At 36.3% G+C, this 20,938-nt stretch overlaps 1 protein-coding gene across 5 annotated transcripts in view; it reads right to left on the bottom strand.

The window, feature by feature from the left end:
* Positions 1–19,768, bottom strand: part of LOC147911671 (lysine-specific demethylase 5D) — a 38,506-nt gene extending 18,738 nt beyond the window's left edge. For 2 of the 5 annotated variants that reach the window (XM_087427844.1, XM_087427843.1), the window contains exons 1-10: positions 19,619–19,768; positions 18,369–18,446; positions 17,057–17,179; positions 16,403–16,573; positions 15,361–15,495; positions 11,008–11,131; positions 10,714–10,877; positions 8,115–8,273; positions 7,584–7,703; positions 7,310–7,468 (exon numbers count right to left, since the gene is read on the bottom strand). In XM_087427844.1, the coding sequence (XP_087283970.1) occupies positions 7,310–7,468; positions 7,584–7,703; positions 8,115–8,273; positions 10,714–10,877; positions 11,008–11,131; positions 15,361–15,495; positions 16,403–16,573; positions 17,057–17,179; positions 18,369–18,446; positions 19,619–19,768 (1,383 nt within the window). The remainder of the gene's footprint in view (positions 1–7,309; positions 7,469–7,583; positions 7,704–8,114; positions 8,274–10,713; positions 10,878–11,007; positions 11,132–15,360; positions 15,496–16,402; positions 16,574–17,056; positions 17,180–18,368; positions 18,447–19,618) is intronic. The other 3 variants (XM_087427845.1, XM_087427847.1, XM_087427846.1) reach the window with 3 other exon arrangements.
* Between the last annotated feature and the right edge of the window lie 1,170 nt (positions 19,769–20,938).

Raw genomic sequence — 20,938 nt, 5'->3', positions numbered from 1 at the left:
AACCAGGAAGGTGAAAGTATACAAGTATTAACAACTATGAAATGTTGCTAAAGAATATTAAAACATAAATAAATGGAAAGACACAGTGTTCATAAACTGGAAGACTTAAGACGTCAATTCTACCAAAGTGTTCTACAGATTCAATGCAATCTCTATCAAAATCCCCAAAACACTGCAGAAATAGAAAGATCCATCCTAAAATTTATATGGAATCTCAAAGACACCAAGCAGCCAAATAAATCTTGAGAAAGAGCAATGTTGCAAGTCTCACACTTCCTGATTTCAAAAAATAGGAAGCTACAGTACTCAGTGCAGTATTTGCATAAGAATACATTATGGATCAATGGAAAAGTACAGAGAGCCCAGAAATAAATTCTCCATTAACAACTAAATTAACCCACACAAGTACCACAGATGCACAAGAAACAGAAACAGTTTGAACTATTTTACCAGCTTTCATCTTAACTTTAATTGTGCTGCTTTTTATCATCTCAGAAGTCATCTTCTTTTCTGGCTGCTTCTGAGCCTTTTTACAAAGACAGTCAATTGATTCTGAAAAATGCTACAACGTGAATAAACTTTTAAGACATTATGCTCAATGAATCAATCACTCAATGGGGAAGAACGGTCTTTTCAATAAACGGTGTTGGGAAAACAGGATATTCACATACAAAAGAAGGAGGCTGGACCATATACAAAAATTAACTCCAAATGAACCAAAGACCTACACCTAACAGCTAAAACTATAAGACTCTTAAGACATATCTCCAAAGATGGCACTAAGTACTTAGATGTTCAAAGTCCCTAGTCACTTAGGGAGATGCAAATCCAAACACATGAGATACTACTTTACTCTTCATGCATTAGGACTGCTGTCATCAAAACAAAAAACCCTAAACAAAAAATTTAAAAAAATAAAAAATAAAATAAAAAGGAGTAATGGGATTAAAAAAAAAAAAAAAAAACCCCACTAAAAGACCAAAAGCAGAAAATAACAAGTTTTGATCAATATGTGGAGAAACTGGAAACCTGGTGCATTGCTGGCTGGAATGTAAAATGGGAGACATGCTATGGCAACCTTATGCTGGTTTCTCAAAAAGTTAAAGAATTTTCACATAATCCAGCAATTCAAGTCTAAGCCCAAAAGAACCGAAAGTAGAAACTCAGATATATGTACACCAATGTTCACAACAGCATTATTCACAATAGTGAAAAAGGTGGAAACAACCCAAATGTCCATCAACAGAGGAACAGATTAATAAAATGTGCTATATACATACAACAGAACATTAGTCAGCTTTAGAAAGTAATAAAATTCTGATATACGCTACAATGTGGATAAGACTTAAGACATTACACTAAATGAACTAAGCCACACAGAAGAGTATGATTCAATTTATATGACAATCTAGAGCAGTCAAATTCACAGACGAAAGTAGAATAGTAAGTACTAGAGGCTGGTGGGAGAGGAGAATAGTGGGTTATTTAATGGGGACAAAGCTTATTTTGGAGACGATAAAAAAAAAAATTCAGTAAATGGATGGTGGTGATGGTTACATAACATTCTGAATGTACTTAATGACAACTGTACCATTTAAAAATTATTACCATGGAAAACGTACCATAATTTGAAAAAAATCAACTACAAAAGACAAAGAACCCAAATAAAATATGCAAAAGACCCAGATATTTCTCCAAAGAACTTACACAAATGGTCAATATAACACATGACAAGATGCTCAATGTCATTACTCATTGGAGAAGTGCAAACCAAATCCACAAGAGAGCACTTTACAGCTACTATAAGGACTACAACCACAAAAACAGAAGATAACAAGGATTGGTGAGTATGTGGGAATTGGACCCCTAATTCATTATTACTCATTATTGGTGTTGTGGAAAAGTTTGGTGATTCTTTAACAAGTTAAACATAGATAACCATATGATCCAATAATTTCATTTCTAGATACATGTTCAAGAAAATTTAAAAATGGTGTTCAAACAAAAACGTGTACAGGAACGTTCACAGCAGCACTATTCACAAGCACATGAAAACTTGTTCAACTTCAATAGTAGTGTGAGAAATACAAATTAAAACCACAATGAAACAGAATGACTAAAATAACAGATACCAAGTATGGTAAAAAGAATGCAGAGCAACTAGAACTACCATACACTGCTGATGGGAAAATATAATATAAAACATAAAAAAAAGCCACCCTTGAAAATGGTTTGGCAATTTCTTATAAAGTTAAACACACTTAAGCATATGACGTGGCATTTATCCAAAGGAAAAGAAAACATCACACAAAGACCTGCAAAGGAATGTATATACTAGCCCTATGAAATCTGTCAAAAACTGGAAACCCAAATGTCATTCAGTATGTCAACTGATAAACAAACTGTGGTACATCAAACAACCAACAACTACTGGTTCAAATCAGCATATAAACATGTTGGTAATTTGTTCTCATTTGACCCACCAGTTAACACCTAACAACCTCTAATCCTGCATTCTTAAAACCCTTTTCTTGGTTTGCAGAGTATCACTCATTCTCCTGATTTTTCTGGCTCCAATCAGTTCTTGGTGATATTATCTAGCCACCCTGCTTCAATACATTTATATGCTGATAACTCCCAAATTTACAATTTTTAGCATGGAGTTTTCCTTTAAAAACTGGTCTGGTTTATCTAAACTGCTTCCTCAAATACACACTACGTATCAAACAGGTTCCTCAAACTCAGCAAAATCAAAATGAAAAATTGTACTCTCCCATTCTAATTTCGCATTTTACTTAAAAAATATTCAGATTGTCCTGTTACCTCTTACACCCTTTCAAGCACCCTGGAACTTACAAATTTTCATAATTGACTTCAATTAGCCTCAGCCTTCATTTGAGATAATTCTAGGGACAGACAATGTATTCCATCTCCTCAGTCAAAGTTAAAAAAAACAACAAAAAACACTATATCCTATTTTCACTAGATAAAAACTTGATTATTCCACTTGAGACAACTTATTTTACAGTTGGATAGACAGAGACAAATCAATACATATCATGCTATTTCTTGTTAATATTAGTTTTCCACAGCCCCTACAGATTAGTAGTAACATAGAAAATTCTTAGTCTGTATCATATCACAATATATTCACACACTGCATAACACCATTTAGGTCAACGATGGATTGCATATACACTGGTGGTCCCGTAAGATTAGTACCATATAGCCTAGGTGTGTAGCAGGCTATATAACATCTAGGTTTGTGTAAGTACATTCTGTGATGTTCACACAGGAACGAAATCACCTATTGACGCAGTTCTAGAATGTATCCCTGTTGTTATGCAATGCATGACTGTACTGTCTTTGAGAATTAGGATTTTACAGTCTCATAACTCCTGATTTTATTTTATGAGAGACTATGGCCTTTACCTGTAAATATTTCAGATAACCAAAACTTATACATGATTTAACCAGTATATATTTCTTTAGGTTATTCTGTTAAATTATTATTTTTGATATGTAAGAAAATGGCAATTTAACAATGATAACTTAAGACTACAAAGAAAATATTAGCAGAACGGAAAAGCACCAACACTAATTGGATCCCATGTGCTTTAAAACATAAATTAAACTTCATTACCAGACAAACAAAATAAACAAAAACACAACACAGGAGAATAAAAGGTTAAGAATAGTCAAGACTATTCGAATTTCATCTCCATTCCTAATTTTTTAAAAAAAAATTTCTAAAATAATTTAGATGAATGACTCTTTAAAATTATAAAAATATATTCATCATACTCATTGCTTAATAGACCCATTACAACACTTTCATTATCTACTGTTGTTTTAGAAGCATCACCCAAAGAAGTCAGAAAATTACTTGATTTACAAATTAGACAAGTCATAATTATACTCATCAGAAGTATGACTGAAGAATACAGCTTCAAATACTTTTGGGTTAAAAATTTAGTATAGGACAACTTCAATTTTCTACTACACTCTAGTTGGATACTGAGAGAAATCATAAAGCACCTCAAGATGCTCTCTAAGAAAGTAGAGGAAATTCTTAGAAGACAAACCTAAGAAAAAGAAAACCCACGTACAAATAAAAATTCTAAAACTGATGACTGACTTGGGTCATTTATAACTTTTGGTGGCTAAATTTAACAGAAGAGAAATCTTGAGGTATTAGAGACTTCAACATAAAGCTATAACATTTCCCACCAATATTACCTTTTTCACAGTAAAATTAAAGATGTTGAAAAAAATCCCTAAAGATAAAAATGGTGACTATACTTCCATGCCTTAGCTCTGCCTTTATGAAAGAAGGAAACAAAGCATATGCCCCTGAGAGTTGTTATCCATAGCCTATCAACACAGCAGTTTGTGCCAGAATTCACACTTGAAAATGCCAACCTAAAAATGTATTAGAGTCTTGGATTTGCAGTGTCCTCAGGCATTTAAAAGAGATAGTATAACTATTCTTAAGCAGGACATATTTTAACTTAGGCTTCAGAAAAAAGTCCCATATGTATGGTTCAAAGAAACACAAGTTCACCATCAACTAAGAAAAGGCACAAAATAGAAAGGGTGAGAGTGAAATGAGTAACAATTTGTTAAGAAAACATCACACTACAGAAGCAAGATTTGATGACTATAGATAGTATAATTATCAGATAGTGACTATAAAATCAGTATGTAAAAAAAAAAAACAGTAAAAGAAGAATAAAAAAATTTCCTTAATAAAGACTTGAAAAAATTGAAAAATAATGAAGAATACCAAAACTAAATATAATATTAAAAAATCTGAAATTCACAGAGTGGTTTAATAGTAACTAAATATTTAAAAAACTGATAAATTATAAAATCTTAAATACATTTTTATTTAAGTAAATGATCCAGAATACAGTAGCAAGAGAAAAAGAAAAAATATGAGAGGTTAAGAAATCATAAAGATAAAGTTAGAATAAGTAGGTCCTGCTTATACGATTTTATGATAGAAAGACTGGAGAAGAGGTTACATTAGAAGGGTCAATGGCTAAGAATTTTCAAGAATTAATGAAAGTGGAATTCTCAGATTTCAGAAGTACTATGAATCCCCAGTAGGTTAAATTAAAAAGTCACATCTCACATCACAAAAAATTGCAGTAAGCTAAAACAAAGAGATCTTACAGCAGCCAGAGAGGAAAAACAGATTACATTACTTATAAATTAAAAGTTGACTTCTGAAAAGTCAGAAGCCAAAGAGTCTTCTTAATGTATTCAGAGAAAATACTCCCAAATCAGATTTGCATATCCCAGAAAAACACCTTTTTAAGAATAAAAGTAGACACATTTTTTGTGTTTATTAAAAAAATTTCAAAAAAAATAAAAAGAATTAATAAATACCTCTATTTAAGAAATTTATAAAGAATTTACTTCAGAAAAAAGAAAAACAGCACAGAGAAAAGATCTGAGCTTCAAGAAAAATGGTAAGCAAAAGAAGAAAAAAATGTATACGTATGGATAAATCTATATTAAACCTGAAAATATAAAATAAAATAATATCCATTTTATTGAGCAGAAAAGTTAAAACCACACAAAAATTTTACACCTCAGAAGGGAGATGAAGAGAATAGTAATAGACTAACATTGCTCAGGAGGCAGAAAAATACCAAATAAATTTAAATGTTGCTACATTTAAAACAAGGTATTAACAATAACATATATACCTATAAACATACATACATGTACACATATATACTACATTATATACTTATATACATATAATTGCGAAACTAAGAAGTGATTAAAAATGAAATGAGAAGGAAAAAAGAAAAAGAAGAAAGGAAAATCAAGTTCTAAAATAGTAGAAATGACTACAAACCATCAGTAATCACAATAAATAAAAATTGATTGACTCCAGTTAAAATATAAAAGATAATTTATATTGTCTGCAAACTATTGCTAGCCCCCAGGTACTTAAAATACAGTCATGTGTCCCTTAATGACAGAGTTACCTTCTGAGATGGTCGTTAGTTGATTTCGTCATTATGCAAACATTAAATGTTCTTACACAAGCCTAGATGGTATAGCCCACTACACACAAGTTTTATTGTACTAATCTTACAGGTCCACTGTCATACATGTGGTCTATTATTGAAAAAAACCTCAGGTTCAAATGCAGGTTCAAGGATGGTATTTAATACTATGCTTTATAACTGATAAGTGGACTATGTACGCTCTTTTGTGGTTTCAAAATTTTATAATTAAATCTTTTCCATCTTCCAAAAAGTCATTTCAAGTATATCAAAATGTTAATAAGGGAGGCTACTTATGATTTCCCTTTTTCATCATTTACATTTTTCAATTTTCCACAATTGATACACAATACTTTTACTAAAAAAAAGTAAGCAAATTACTTATTGTAAAAACAGACTCTTCAAGTGCTTTTATCCATACATACTTACATTATCCATACACATACATACATGTAGTAAAATAGCATATATACATAAAAAGTGAGTGAGCCTTCCTGAAGATTTTTACCTTCTTAAATCACTACTTTTGCTGTCTGGATCAAGTGTCTCAAGGCCTTACATGGAGGCCAATCTACAGAAGGCCAAACACTAATTCTCTTGCTTCTGGCCATCACAGTGAAACAACAACTATAAGAGGGATAATTCCTCAATAATATGAGATGGGTTATGTTTTAGCTTCCTCTCCCCAGATAAGCTTGCTTCATCTATCAAATTTTTGGCTCTCTACCTAGGGAGAAATTTATTCTGTGATTAGTCAAAATTTAGGATACTGAATGGGTCTCTGACCATATGAGAGATCACCTTGTATTAAAGGATGAAATTAGTGATTGCTATATTACTCTTAACTGTTGTACACGACGTATGCAAATTGGTAAGCTCAATAAGCGCATTTCTTGACACCCTCCTAATTTTTTCAAAGGATAAACACGAATAAACTGCTCATAGCACTTGTTTTTCTCATCATACAGATAACCAAAAGGTGGTAAATTTCCAATATTTATATTTACGGAAAGATGAAGGACTAGCGTGGCTCCTGATAATTCCAATGTATTACACTGTTCCTTGTACATATCCCCATCAGAAATGCAGGGAGGAAATAGTAGTAGCTACAGTGGTGTCCAAATTCTGGGTCACTGAAGATCATCCAACGGCATTAAACCTTATCTTTAACCCTAATATGTGAAAATAGCACTATGAGGAAGGACTCATGAGGACAGAGGCTTTTACATGCTAAAATGACTTTCCCTAGTCATACTGTTAAAATGAATTACCAACCATATTACCTCCTCCTCAGGGGACAGGTTCCCTTTGCTGTTACTGACAGGAAAACCACTGCCAAATTCTTTGGAATGAATGTCTGCTCCATACTCAACCGTCACATCCTCCTCGATGCTGCTCACTAGCCTCCAGAATTCCTTTTCCACAACTTCTGTAGGTACCATCTGTGATAAAAGGTACAAAAGATGATCAAAGCCCACTGTACTTTGGCCTCATATCTCCATGAGTACTAAGTCTGTAAGACACTAATCCCTATGTCCCCATTTCACAATTACATACATGTACAGGCATGTTGAAGTAGTCAGCCTTGAAGGAATCAGCCATTTCACCAAAGCTCTGCAAAGTATACTCCTGGGTAGCCTGCTCAAAGCCAAAGGCTTCAGGGGGCCTCTTACACTCCTGAAATAGAAAATATTTCAGCAAGACAGAGACAATAGGCAAAAAACTCAGGATCAATAGCTAGACAGATAGCTTATGCTATACCTCCACCTTTTCTGATGTTTCCAGGTATGAGAGTTTCTTTAGTATCTACTAAACATGTTTCTTTCTTTGTTCCTACAGTTCATGTCATCTGGAATCCAGACTGCAGTCCTTCCTCTGTCTTGCTTAAGCGTCTACCACCCTACAGCTAGTATGTCTATCCATTCTTGCTTATCATGTCACTGATACCTAATCAAAACGTGACAGAAGTATTAACTTAGAAAAGGGCAGGAACTATCACCTACTCTAAACTCCCCTAAAAGCAGGAAGCTGGATTAGAAAAAATTACCAAGAACTAAATTTAAAACATCTATGTTGGACAGGCCTTACCGCCATAACACACTTTGGGCACCTCCAGACCCCTCTGGGGATTTCAGGAAGGGGTGGCAACAGGCAGAAGATGTGGTAACTGTCATCACAGCCATCACAAAGAAGAAGTTTATCGTCTTCATCCCCTCGGGAGCACATTCGGCAAACATATGAGTCAATCTACAATGAAAAATAAAATAAAAATATAAGCTGCACGAGACTGGCCCAGTGGTGTAGTGGTAAAGTTCAAGCACTACACTTCAGCAGCCCAGAATTTGCAGGTTCAGACCCCGGGCATAGACCTACTCACCACTCATCAAGCCATGCGGTGGCAGTACCCCACACAAAGTAGAGGAAGATGGCCACAGATGTTAGCTCAGGGCCAGTCCTCCTCAGCTAAAAGAGGGGACTGGCAACAGATACTGGCTCAGAGCTAATCTTCCTCACAAAAAAAAAAAAAAAAAAAAAAGCTGCTTGCTCCATAATACTTTATCCTAGGTTTCCAGACCATTCATTCTGAACATCTACCACCTGTCGACGACTATGCAATATTCTATTCATTACTTCACTCATGGAAAATATGACAAGACACAAATAATTACCAAATAATGTAACACACTAAGAAAAAAAACATGATTAAGGTGTTTTAGGAGCAACAAAGTACACTTCTTATAGAAGGTTCAATGGTACAAATCCAAATCATGAAGGTATAAACCACCATGGATCACTGAAAGAACTGCATGTGGCAAATAACAGCCCCAAACAGTAGCCCCAAATAATAACTAGGACAGACCGCAAGTTGAACATAATAGGTCAAGTGACCAAATATCCAGTTATACCTGTTGTTCTGGTGTAAAGTTTAACAGGTAACAACAGGTATCTGTTTCATTCTAAAAAGGGTCTTCAGTTTAGATAATTAGTCACCCAAGTCGTAAGTCATAAAAATAAAAACACTAAGACAAGGCTCAACAATTGGATTATTAGATACTATTAAATTATCTAGTATTAAGTACCAGTTAAATCAGAAAATACACCAACAGATTCTAAGCAGGATGGATTCACATACTGACATACTAGAAAAATTACTTGCAGTGAGGATAACCTACATTGGGAGAATCCTGAAGTAAAATGATCAGTAAAGAGATGTAAGAGGTCACTCAGATTGGAAGAGAATATTTTCTGAGTGTGTGTAGGCAAACCTGCCACCTATCTCCCGGCCATACACACTTGTAAATCCTCTTATTTGTAGATGTTCTAATTTGTCAGATATACACACATACGGAAATGTATGTATTTGTGTATTTACACACATAAATATATGTAAACGTATAAAATATATACACACATATAAATGTATTTGCACACACATATGTACATTTGCATGTACTTACATACACGTGTGTAGCAGTGACGCTCAGTCACAGCAATTCCAATCCTTTTTATACACGCAATAGGAAAGCCTACATAGCTTACCCAAAGTGTATACTTTAATAGTAGATTTACTGACAGTAGCCCCAAATCAGAAACTACCAAAAAACCCATGAACAGTAAAGCAGATTAAGAAATTGTAGTGAAGTTGTATTTAATAAAAATGTACTTAATAAAACACAATATTGTCACTGAGCATTGAATTCAGACAATATGAATGACTCTCTCAAACCTAACATTGAACAAAGAAGCCAATACAAGAGCGTGTATTGTGATACTACTTACTTATAAATACAAAACCAAGCAAAAGTAATCTATATATTTTTTGAGTATGCATGCTATACTATAATAAAAATAAAAGGCACCAGAACTAAGTGACTAGATGTAAGCATGAGAGAAAAGTAATAAATGACTTCCAAACTTCAAGCTTGGATGACAAGATCTTGTGACAGTCCGTAAGATGGGATCAACTGGTGACACAATGGAGATAGTAAAGATAATCTCTCAACGATCAAGTGGAGACGATTAACAGAAATACAGGACTCTGCAGCTCAAAACAGAAGTTTGTTCAAGAATAAAACTTCTGGAAATGGGAACACTTACAGAGTAGGGCAGGGCAAACAAAAATTATGAAAAAGTGAAATTAGCTAGACAGGAAGGAGGAGAACCAAAAAAGAGAATTTATCATTTTATAAAAATGTAGAAACTCTAGAATATTTAAGAGATTGTAAAAACCTTTCAACAAGGGGTAGCAAAAGGGGAAAAGAAGATTTATATACATCAAAGACATAAGTAAACAAGAGAACAGAAGAGAGGCACTACCATATGAATGTGATGCTTTGAGAGTCCTGAAGCATTTGCCAGAAACAAATAGCTCTTTCACCTAATTTCTATTTGATCACATTATCTACCAATTTAAGATGTAGAAATTAAGAAAATGCTTATTACTGGAGTTGAAAAGATACAGCAATTTGGTGGAAAGCTGAGTCTTAAAAATAGGAGATTATGAATTTTGCTCCTGACAATAATGCCTTGAACATGTTTCTTCCCCTTCCTGGCCATCAGTCTCTTCATATATAAAGGGCTCAGAAGTAAACAGAAGGAAGGAGAAGGGTGCGATAAAATAATTTTAGGTTCCCTCTAGTCCTGATAATTCAAAAACACTGTTAGAAAATCATAGGTGAGTCCTTACAAACTGGGAACTGCTGTGATTCTTCCGTAGCTGCATAGTCATCTTGGTGCAGGGCTCTAGGCTGTGATTTAAGTCCTCCTTCGGCGATGTTGACATCATTTTCCCCTCCCCACTTGGTTCCTCCTTCATCATCATAGTGGAGGTGCATATGACCCCTTCTTTATCTAGGGGAGTCAGAAACAAATCTGAAAAAAAACAAATCTATCCTCCATCAGGATTAAGAAACCACCTCTCTCACGGTACTTTAGTACTTTACTCTTCACGCTGCCTGTTACTCAGCCTATTAGGCTATACCTTTCTTCCGTAAAGTCTTATCCTTGGCCACCAGGCCCAAGCCCATCATCTTGGGACCTGCCCCATAGATCTGTAGCTTCTTCAGCTCTGGATTCCTCTCAATGTCCTCCTCTGTGGGCTCTGGCTATTGAAAAAAGGTTCAAAAAAGGAAGTCAGTTTTTTAAATACAGACATATAATATTTTACACAACATCTAGACTGTCATATTTGCAAAATATCATGTATCGTATAAACGCGAGAGGACACAAAGATTAAAATCAACAACTTGCACAAATTTTTAAATGTTTATTGGTGATGTATTTTTACCTGTGAGTAAGCTGTGGCAAAGCAGGAGCAAATGAATAGAGAAACTTGGCACTTAACACCTTTTCTCAAATTTTTTCATGTTATAAAGGAAATGACAGAATGCTCTGTGTTTGAAGGCTAGCTAAGCTTAAATATTACAAAGTATACAACTTATACTACAGAATTCAATTAATGTAAGTAAGTAAGCCCCTTTCTGCAACTGTTCAAACCGGAGTTGAAGATGCAAAAGGGAACACAAGACTCCTATTCTGTTTGAACTAAGATCATTAGAATTAACTACTTTCTCCTCATAATGTAATCAGAGAACTGGGAAAAGAGAAACCAATTATGGGTCAAAAAATACACATACCATATGACATTTTCAGCACATATCTCTTTTTAGTGGACACGATGAAATACATTCCACATTTCAAAAGTTTTTAAATTAAACCCCTTTTACGATTCTCCTTTCCATTTAAAGCCTGAGGTTTGTTTTAGTTTTGCTGAGGAAGATTCACCCTGAGCTAACACCTGTTGCCACTCCTCCACTTTTGGCTGAGGAAGATTTGCCTTGAGCTAACACCTGTGCCCATCTTCCTCTATTTTTTATGTGGGACACTGCCACAGCATGGCCACTGACAGAGAGCAGTGGTGTAGCTCTGCATCTGGGATCTGAATCCAGGGCCACCAAAGCGGAGCACGCTGAACTTAATCACCAGGTCACAGGGCTGGCCTCCCGAGGTTTGTTTTTATACATTTTACTCTACAGACACATACAAACACACATGATAACATAAGTTGTGGTTCTCTTTTATTCCCAAAATAATTTATGCAGGCAATAATATTTATTGTTATGATAATATCCAAGAGAAACACTAGGATCAACTGGCGACAAAATGGTGGTCAAGATAATCTCTCAACGATCACATGGAGATGATTAAGAGAAACATAAGAGTCTACAGCTCAAACAGAAGTCTGTTCAAGGATAAAATATCTTGGACCCCAACATATGTATCTGTCTCACAGCTTGTTATTTTACTGTAACACTGTTTTAGAAATAAGTTACTCTACTCTTTTATTATACAACATTGTTGCTATTTTTAATTTTGGGGTATTATGAACAATGATATAATGAACTGTACTAATCACATTTTTTAATTTTCTGTATTTTAAGACGTTTTGACATCTTTTGGGGGGGTCTTGCTAGCTAGGGAGACTGTTCCTCCCAGCGCTAGCTAATTCCTAAAGGCAATAAATGAGTTGTAGGTGAGTATGCCTTTCATAGACAAACCAACCAATCCCAAGTCCATACCACCAACCACTTCTTTATTTAACTCTCACACAACAATATATTATTTCCCCTGCCCTACAGCAACCCATAGCCAGGTACTAAACAACCAGGAAAACTCTCTATGCCCCAAAGCCTGTGGGAATTATTCAAGGTAGCCGATCCAAAGATGTTTATCCTACTCTGCCTTTCCTTTCCTGAGGAAATTCCAATAAAGGCTGTGGCCTATGCCTTCCCCTTGCTCTTCTCTGCTCTCTCAGACACTGATGCCTCCTCTTGTGGGCCTGTGTAGCATAGCATGCCTCTTGTTTCTAGGGGAACTGTAAAGAACACTGAAACAAATGTTTCAATGTTACACCTGTCCATGTTGCCATTCAGTCATTTTATAAATTAAGAGCTGGGTACAAATTATTAATACCCATGTATTTGTTACACACTATTCTGAAAGATTAATTAATACATTTAAAACAGGAGGGTACCCACATTTAAAATTTTAATGATTTATAATTTCAATTTTAGTACCATCTTTGACTACTACCAACAGTGCATGAAGACACCTAGCTCTTCACACTCTTGACACATTTTGATTTTTTGCCAGTAACTTATGTAAAAAGAAATATGTAGTTATTTTACGTTTTCAATTTATAAGTGAGGTTGAACACTTCTGATTTATTATTCAGTTTGGTTGCAAGAGGATGCTTGAAAATAGGCTGTGAATGAAGACTCCATCACCTTTGTAGACATGGGACTCCTAGGTGCCATGCATACTATTTCATAATTTTATATTATACATTATCATATTAATTATACCTATACATTAAATATTATATGATATATTATCTTATTAATCTTGGTTTCTAGCAAAACAAATACTTTAAAAAGCTAATACTTGCTTATTTTAAAATATGCAATACACACTACTACTCTTAGCCTTTCAGATATTTTAGTAACCATCCCCCATCACTACATACATTTACGCATAAAATGGAAGAGATGATGTGTTAGTGCTCATAATTTCTTTGTTACTGGATCTCTCTTCCTTATTGCTTTATGCAGAATTTACTTAGACTTTTTCCCTCTGAATGCACTGGATGTACAACCCCTTTATTTTTTTTTAGTAACCTTACAGTTTTCAAGAATTTTTAAAACTTTTTCAGCAAGGTAGACAATTCCATTCTTTTTTTTTTTTTTTTGTGAGGAAGATTGGCCCTGAGCTAACATCTGCCAATCCTCCTCTTTTTGCTGAGGAAGACTGGCCCTGGGCTAACATCCATGCCCATCTTCCTCCACTTTATATGTGACACCACCACAGCACAGCTTGCCCAGTAGTGCGTGAGTGAGTGCCCGATCCCAACCGGCAAACCCTGGGCCGCCGCAGCGGTGCCCAGGCACTTAACCTCTTGCGCCACTAGGCTGGCCCCGACAATTCCATTCTTAAGGAAAAAAGTGTCTAAAGATTACCTGATTTTGAAAAATCCATGCCCATGTACCTGGGCATGTACAACTTTCAAACAAATTTTACTGGTTTCCACATTATTACATGCTCATTTTTCTTATTGAATTCATTTTCAGACACTTCCGGCTATAAAGAACTAAAGCACTAACACAGAATCTATACGTAATTCAATTAATATGAACTAGATCGCTACTTCTCATTTCTGCATTCTACATTCTAACATTGCAATACTTTAAAATTTAATATTAGCATTAGTCACAAAATACCTAAGGATGCATAATCTTATCCTAATTTAAGATACTTCAGAAATAGAAACATCCAAAATTCTATGAAAATGCACATGGACATACAAAACAGGCTTAGTAAGATCAGAAACTCTAAGATGGGCATGGATGTTAGCCCAGGGCCAGTCTTCCTCAGCAAAAAGAGGAGGATTGGCAGATGTTAGCTCAGGGCCGATCTTCCTCACAAAAAAAAAAAAAAAAGAATGGAATTGTTTCATATTTTTTATTTTCTGTATATTATGATGTTTAACATCTTGAAAAACTTTCTGGCTGGGGTGAGACTGCCATTTTTGGGCTAGTGAGTTCTTCAAGATAGCAGAGGACCCAGTAGAGAGTACGCCTTTGATACGCAAACCAACCAATCCAAAGCCATACCTCCTCTCTCTAGCTCCTGTACACTCCTCTGCCATAATCACTCCAGAGCCAAGTGCCAAGCAACCAGGGATCATCTATAGGTTAGAGTCCCCTGAAAACTGTTCCAACTAGCCAATCCTACGCTGTTCCTCTGCCCTTCCCTCAGAAACCCCAATAAGGGCTGTGGCCTAGGCTCTCCCCTCATTCCTCCCTGTGCCTCCTGACCCACACTGTACTGTCTGCTGTGGTCCTGTGTGCCAAGCCTTATCTCCTAAGTATAATAAACTTTGTTTTCCTAAGCATCTCATGTCACCTCTCTTCTCTTGTGTCACCTTTTGTGGCTGCACCTGACTATCTCATAAAAGAACACAGAACAAAAAATAACAGTTAAAACAACTAAACACTGTACAGTGAGCTTTGTAAAAATCATCCCAAGATTCACAAAATTTAACCCCTAAAACTACATTGAAAGAATGTGTTTGCTTTTAAAATGTGTAAAGGCAAAATACAAAAACAAAAATACTGGAAACCATCATCACATGAAACAAAATAACTCATTCATTTTCAATTAATTCAATCGTGAACCAGCTATCAGTAAAAAAAGAATGTCTTACAGAATTGGATTATCCTCAAAAGCAAGTCCCAGATGAACTTTGGCAGTTTATGGTAAACAAAAAGGCACTCACATCAGGCTGCAGTCTTTTTGCCCGCCGACTATAGCTGCTGAACTTGGAAGGCTGCACAGACTGTCTAAGGGGAATGCTGTGGGGTTTGTATTCTTTGTCTTTTTCCTCACTGTCAAATGGGTGAGTGTTACACTGCTGGGGATAGGAAATGAGGCAGGATCAGGAATTGAGTCACATTCACAATCAGCAAATAACCAATAATTCCTTCGTCCTAAATCTCTGGAAATAAAAGCTATACTTCTTTCTAAATTATACAAATCTATACCTCTTGTTCTTTGGAATGATATAACACATATTCCACTATGCCTCCGCTTACATATAAGCAGCAGAGCATAGTGAAGAACAGTGTCTTTGGAACCAGACTGCTAGGTTTGAACTTGGACTTTTCCCCTTAGTATTCATATGCAAATACATTGGACTTCTCCTTGTGTTCCAATGTCCTTGTCTGAAAAGGAATAATAAAAATATCAAGTCTAATAGAATTATGTAGATTAAAAAAACTATGCATTTAGACTCATACATATACACAAGCAGCTTTAAAAAGCACTTCACATATAATAAAACCTAAAAAGTTATTATTATTTAAGATACCCAGCTAAATCAGTTCCCACTCCTTCTTGAATTAACCCAAGCACCATCAAGGTTTTATCCCTAACCTCTCTTTACCTGAACTACCCTCAGGAAGTTTAGTAATTTCATAAAAGATAATTAATCATCTTTTTCATGGAGCATGGCCTAAAATACAAACTGCTTTTGTCTAGCTTCTACTCTAAGATCTTGTCCATACAAAGATGCTAGTAGACAAGATCCTTTAAGATAGAGGGAAAGAACACTCCAGTTCTCATCTAGCTAACCTAGCAGGTTTAAATTTCTTCATATAGGCTGCAAAATCTTTTCCAGGGCCAATTCCTGGAACTTCTATCAATAAACTTAAGGACTCTCTAAACATGGAATACTGAGGAAAAAACCCAACCCAGAAAGGGGAAGATAAGGGCAAAAAGAGCAAAAGCACACAAGCCCCAAGCCAGGTCAGGGCCCTCACCACAAGGTTGGCTCCAGACTGAAACATCTCATAGGGGTAAATGATACGTTCATAGTGAGATCTTAGCAAGGAGCCAATGTTTTTGCCTGGTGGGTAGTTGAGGCGCTGGGCAACTCGGGCCCACCGACGATCCTTGCAGATGGCTTCGTAGCCACCTTCCTCCATCACAATCTGAAAGGATAAGAAAGGGCACAGATTAACAGTGAGCAGATTGGAGAGACCTAAAAAATAGCAATGATGGAGGCCAGCCCAGTGGCGCAAGGGGTTAAGTGCGCGCAGTCCGGGTGCGCCGGTTTGGATCCTGGGCGCGCACCAATACACCGCCTGTCAAGCCATGCTGTGGCGGCGTACCATATAAAGTAGAGGAAAATGGGCATGGACGTTAGCCCAGGGCCAATCTTCCTCAGCAAAAAAAGAGCAGGACTGGCATTGGAAGTTAGCTCAGGACTGATCTTCCTCACACACAAAAAAAATAACAATGAGACTTAAAATATGATGATTAGGCACGCACCACCAACGCCAACCATTACATGACACAAAGACTGTGTCAAGAAATGTTGGCAGGCTGTATTCTCTTCCTTCCTACCTAGAGACACAATATTCAACCACAGAGGTGTTTTGCTTGTTTTCATTTTGAAACAGAAGTACTCTTACCTTACTAAGGCTGTAGAGGTCCAAGATCCTCCGCTCCACGTTGGGAATTTTTAATGAAGAACCTTGGATTTCCCAGAATTTTGCAATCTGGTCCAAGTAGTTCAGTTTCACCCTGGTCTGAGCCTGGCGAAGAGAGAACCCTATGAGGTTGGCTTACTCCTTAACCTGACGTCGGTCCAGAGCGAAGGAGACAAATAAGAACTGTTCTGTATCATCTACCGTTCTCTACTACGCTACAGCCTAAGCCTCACAGCCTGTCTCACCACTGGTATCTACAAAAAGCCTGTATGTTCCTGGGTTTAGCTCCCAGGCATGGACCTACACTACTCATCAGCCATGCTGTGGCGGCAACCCATGTATAAAGTGGAACAAGACTGGCACAGATGTTAGTTAGCTCATGGCTAATCTTCACCAGCAAAAGAACAAAAAATTTTTAAAGAATATAATAAGCTGATTCTTTAAACTGAGAAGGGGCTCAGAAAGTGATGCATCAGAGTCAAAATCTTTCATCTCTAAATTTAAAGCATTATCCTTGGGCTTAATGGCATGCTGAAAAAAGACTATTTGGGCTCAATCTACTACGTGCCTTAAGATACACATCTAGAGTTTATCAATACACAGCTGAAGGGAATAAAATATTTTTCCATTCAATGTCAAAAACTTGGACAAGAAACCAGTTTCTGAATTATTCTTCTCTAAGTCATTTTGGAGCTTCTAGCTACTGATCATAGTGAAAACTTCTAATAGCAAAAGCAAATGCCAAACCATTCATTTGCTCCATATTTAATACTAAGCTCTATATTTAATACTAAGCTAAACATGGGGACTCTTGATTGGTTTAAAAAAACAAGCTCTGCTGCTTCTATTTACTCTGACTGATTCCTAAGTATGGTCATTTTACTCAAGAAGAGCAAACGTAATACCAGCCTTAAGCTAGAAATTTAAGAGACCATATTTCTGCCTTGAACTTTGTTTTTATTAAAGAAATCAGGGAAAATCCAAGATGATACAATAAGTAGGTACAGGGTGAAAAAATGAGAAAGGCAGCATCTATCTTCTTGAATTTTAATTTTAGCCCAGTCTATGGCAGAAGAATATGTCATTCACCTCCAGAAATTTACAGCCTTCTTCATGTCCTAGCATTTTGCAGAAGACTTTCTCCAAAATCAATATTCTGGGAAATAATGGAGTTGGGGTTAGAATCAAAATATATTTGATTTCAAAACCTAAGTTCCTAACCACATTGTTATACAACTATAAGTAAAACCAGATTAGAACTCTGATTCCACTATAAAAAGATGACTTATTTTACCTCTAGTTCATTTAGCCTCTGGATGCGAGGAGTAAACTTGAAATTGTCAACTTCTACTGCAAAGGGAGGCTGCCAGTCCTAGAAGAAAGTAAAAGATCTTGGTTATTATGGCATAATAAAGCAAAAAGATGGTGAGAACTAGAATCACTTGTTCCTATCTTAATATCCCTCTCATTTCAGACTTCTGGTTGCTATTTTTGTGCCGGTTGTCTCTTTAACATCAAGTAACTGGATAAAAAAATCTACTAAACTAAAACTCTCCTTAGCATGTCTCCTCCAAAAAAGTCTAAAAACAAAACAAAAGTCAAATTTCCACAAACTCTGGCCTAAAAGGTGACTTAAAAAAAACTGAAGCACACCTAAATTAGGAGCAGCCTATTTAACGGTGAAAGTCCTTACCGAAGCGAAGATAAACCTAATACGGATAACAAACTGTTTGATTTTCAAACCTAGACCATTATCTCTTTCTACTACTTGCAGTATTGAAAAGCTGAATAGAAGTATTTACCAACACCGAGAACAGAGTAATCATACAAATAGAAGCAAACAAACGATGTAGTCAGGTTGAGCATCTGCAAATGAACAGTATGCTGTCCAAGAAGTTCACATGTACTGTGGAGATCGTATTAGTGATGGCCTAGGCTCATTTCAGTTTGTATTCTTAACTCAGGCAAACAACAAACAGTTTCATTTCGCAGTTGAAAGTATACCACACCAAGAAGAGAAGGCTCCTGGTGAAATACTACTAATTTAACTAGTGGCAAGCATTCCACATTCGTCCACATTCCGATCTATGCTTCTTACAGAGACCCGGGTCATAGAAGAAAAGGAAAACATCCCAGACCCAATGGTTAATAACAACAGAAATTAATATAACTTTTGGTTGCTTCAGTTGCATAGCAAATATTTACAAATACATTAAAATTTCCTTCAAAGTATAAAAGACATAAATATCCCTAATTACACACGGGCGTAACAGTGCCACACTGTAAAACCAGTTTAGAATCAATTATTTTCGTTCGTAAAACGAGATCTTTTTAACTCCTCGGAGTCTGGCGATCGGATACAAGCTCGCTGACGCGAGTGTTCTAGACAGACTTAAAAGATGAGAAATTAGCTGGTACGCTGGGGATTCAATTAACTACTGAGGGTTTGTGGCCCTAAAAATGTAAGGCCTTGTTCAGTAGTACAGAGCCCGTACGCTCAAACTAAATTCCATCCCCACTCCAAATTTTGCTTCAGAGGCTTACCGCTGGTGGGCGGATCTTGCAAATACCCGACTTCTCCGCAATGGGCCTGATTTTCGCGATGTAGCCAAGCGGATCTCTGAACTCAGCCCAGCTAGGCTCGAATACCGGGCACTCCGGCGGCGGTAAGAAGTCATCCGCTCCCGCCTCCATGTCTCGCTCAAACGCTAATCTGTAACATAAAACTTCGTCTTTCTTCAATGGCGCATGGGATCCTTCCTAGCTAAAAAGTGAATCCCAGAGAGCCTTCATTTTCTACTAAACTCCAGGATTATTTTAATTCCCGTAGCTGTTTACTAATCTCACGGCTTTCGGCATTAAAGCCACCATCTTGACGCTCGAGCTCTTCCGGCTTCTTTACATGTCGTGTCACTCCGCAGATCGATTCTTTAAAAGAGTCGAGCTATCTCCAAACCTGAGCGACGTTCTGCATGCCAGATAAGGGCTGAAGATGCAGAATGCGAATTCACCAGAAAAAAATAAACACAGCCAACTAGCCGCTCGACTGATATTAAATAGCTCAAGGAAACGGAAGAGCACAATTATAAATAGAACGGCCGGATCTTTTTTAATGGGTCTGCTGCGCATGTTACGCCTGCGCATTAGAGAAGACCTTAAAAGGAACCAGTGGGGGTGAGGCATTGTTCGCTCTTGTAAAATACCACGTTAACAGAAAGTGCAACCCAAATGCTTTTCCTTTTCTCCACCAGTAGAAGCGAGACGACCTGAGTGTGCATACCAAAGTCTTCGCAACAGTCTCTACACACTTACTGGGTTCTCAGTTTCAGAGTTGCTTTTATGGGAAAGGAACCCATTATACAGTAATTTTACAACCCTGGAACCATGATAAAGTATACATTATTTATGTTCATGTACAATACTGCACTTATAAAGCACCCGCCATGCACATATTTCTTATATTGCATTTTTACAAATTCGATTGGATTTCTTCACCAAAAAAAAGCGTAAAATCTTTCATAAAAACTATTGCAAAATATATCCATCCCCTAAAAATTACTGAGAAACACACAAGTAAAAAACAATTACAAAGACCTAGACAGGTGATAAATAACATTGCCCTGTAATGACATTACCCTGTCAATGAAACACTTTTAAGAATCTATATAACTAACTAAAAGAAACATATTGCCAAAAAATTCAGTCTGATGTTAACGTAAGAAACAAAAAGTCTGGTCATTCTCTAAGACCAGACAGACTTTTTGAACAATCATAGAAACTGGCCAAGTACCAGATAAAATATTAAAGTATCAAAATACCTTATTAAGTACTTTAGAATTACTAGAATACATAATTTACTATTAA

Source organism: Ceratotherium simum, chromosome Y, assembly GCF_057802395.1.
Source record: "Ceratotherium simum simum isolate JZ-2026a chromosome Y, ASM5780239v1, whole genome shotgun sequence".
NCBI lineage: Eukaryota > Metazoa > Chordata > Mammalia > Perissodactyla > Rhinocerotidae > Ceratotherium > Ceratotherium simum.
The sequence above is the reverse complement of the archived record's forward strand: the minus strand, read 5'-3'. Positions and strand labels throughout refer to the sequence as shown.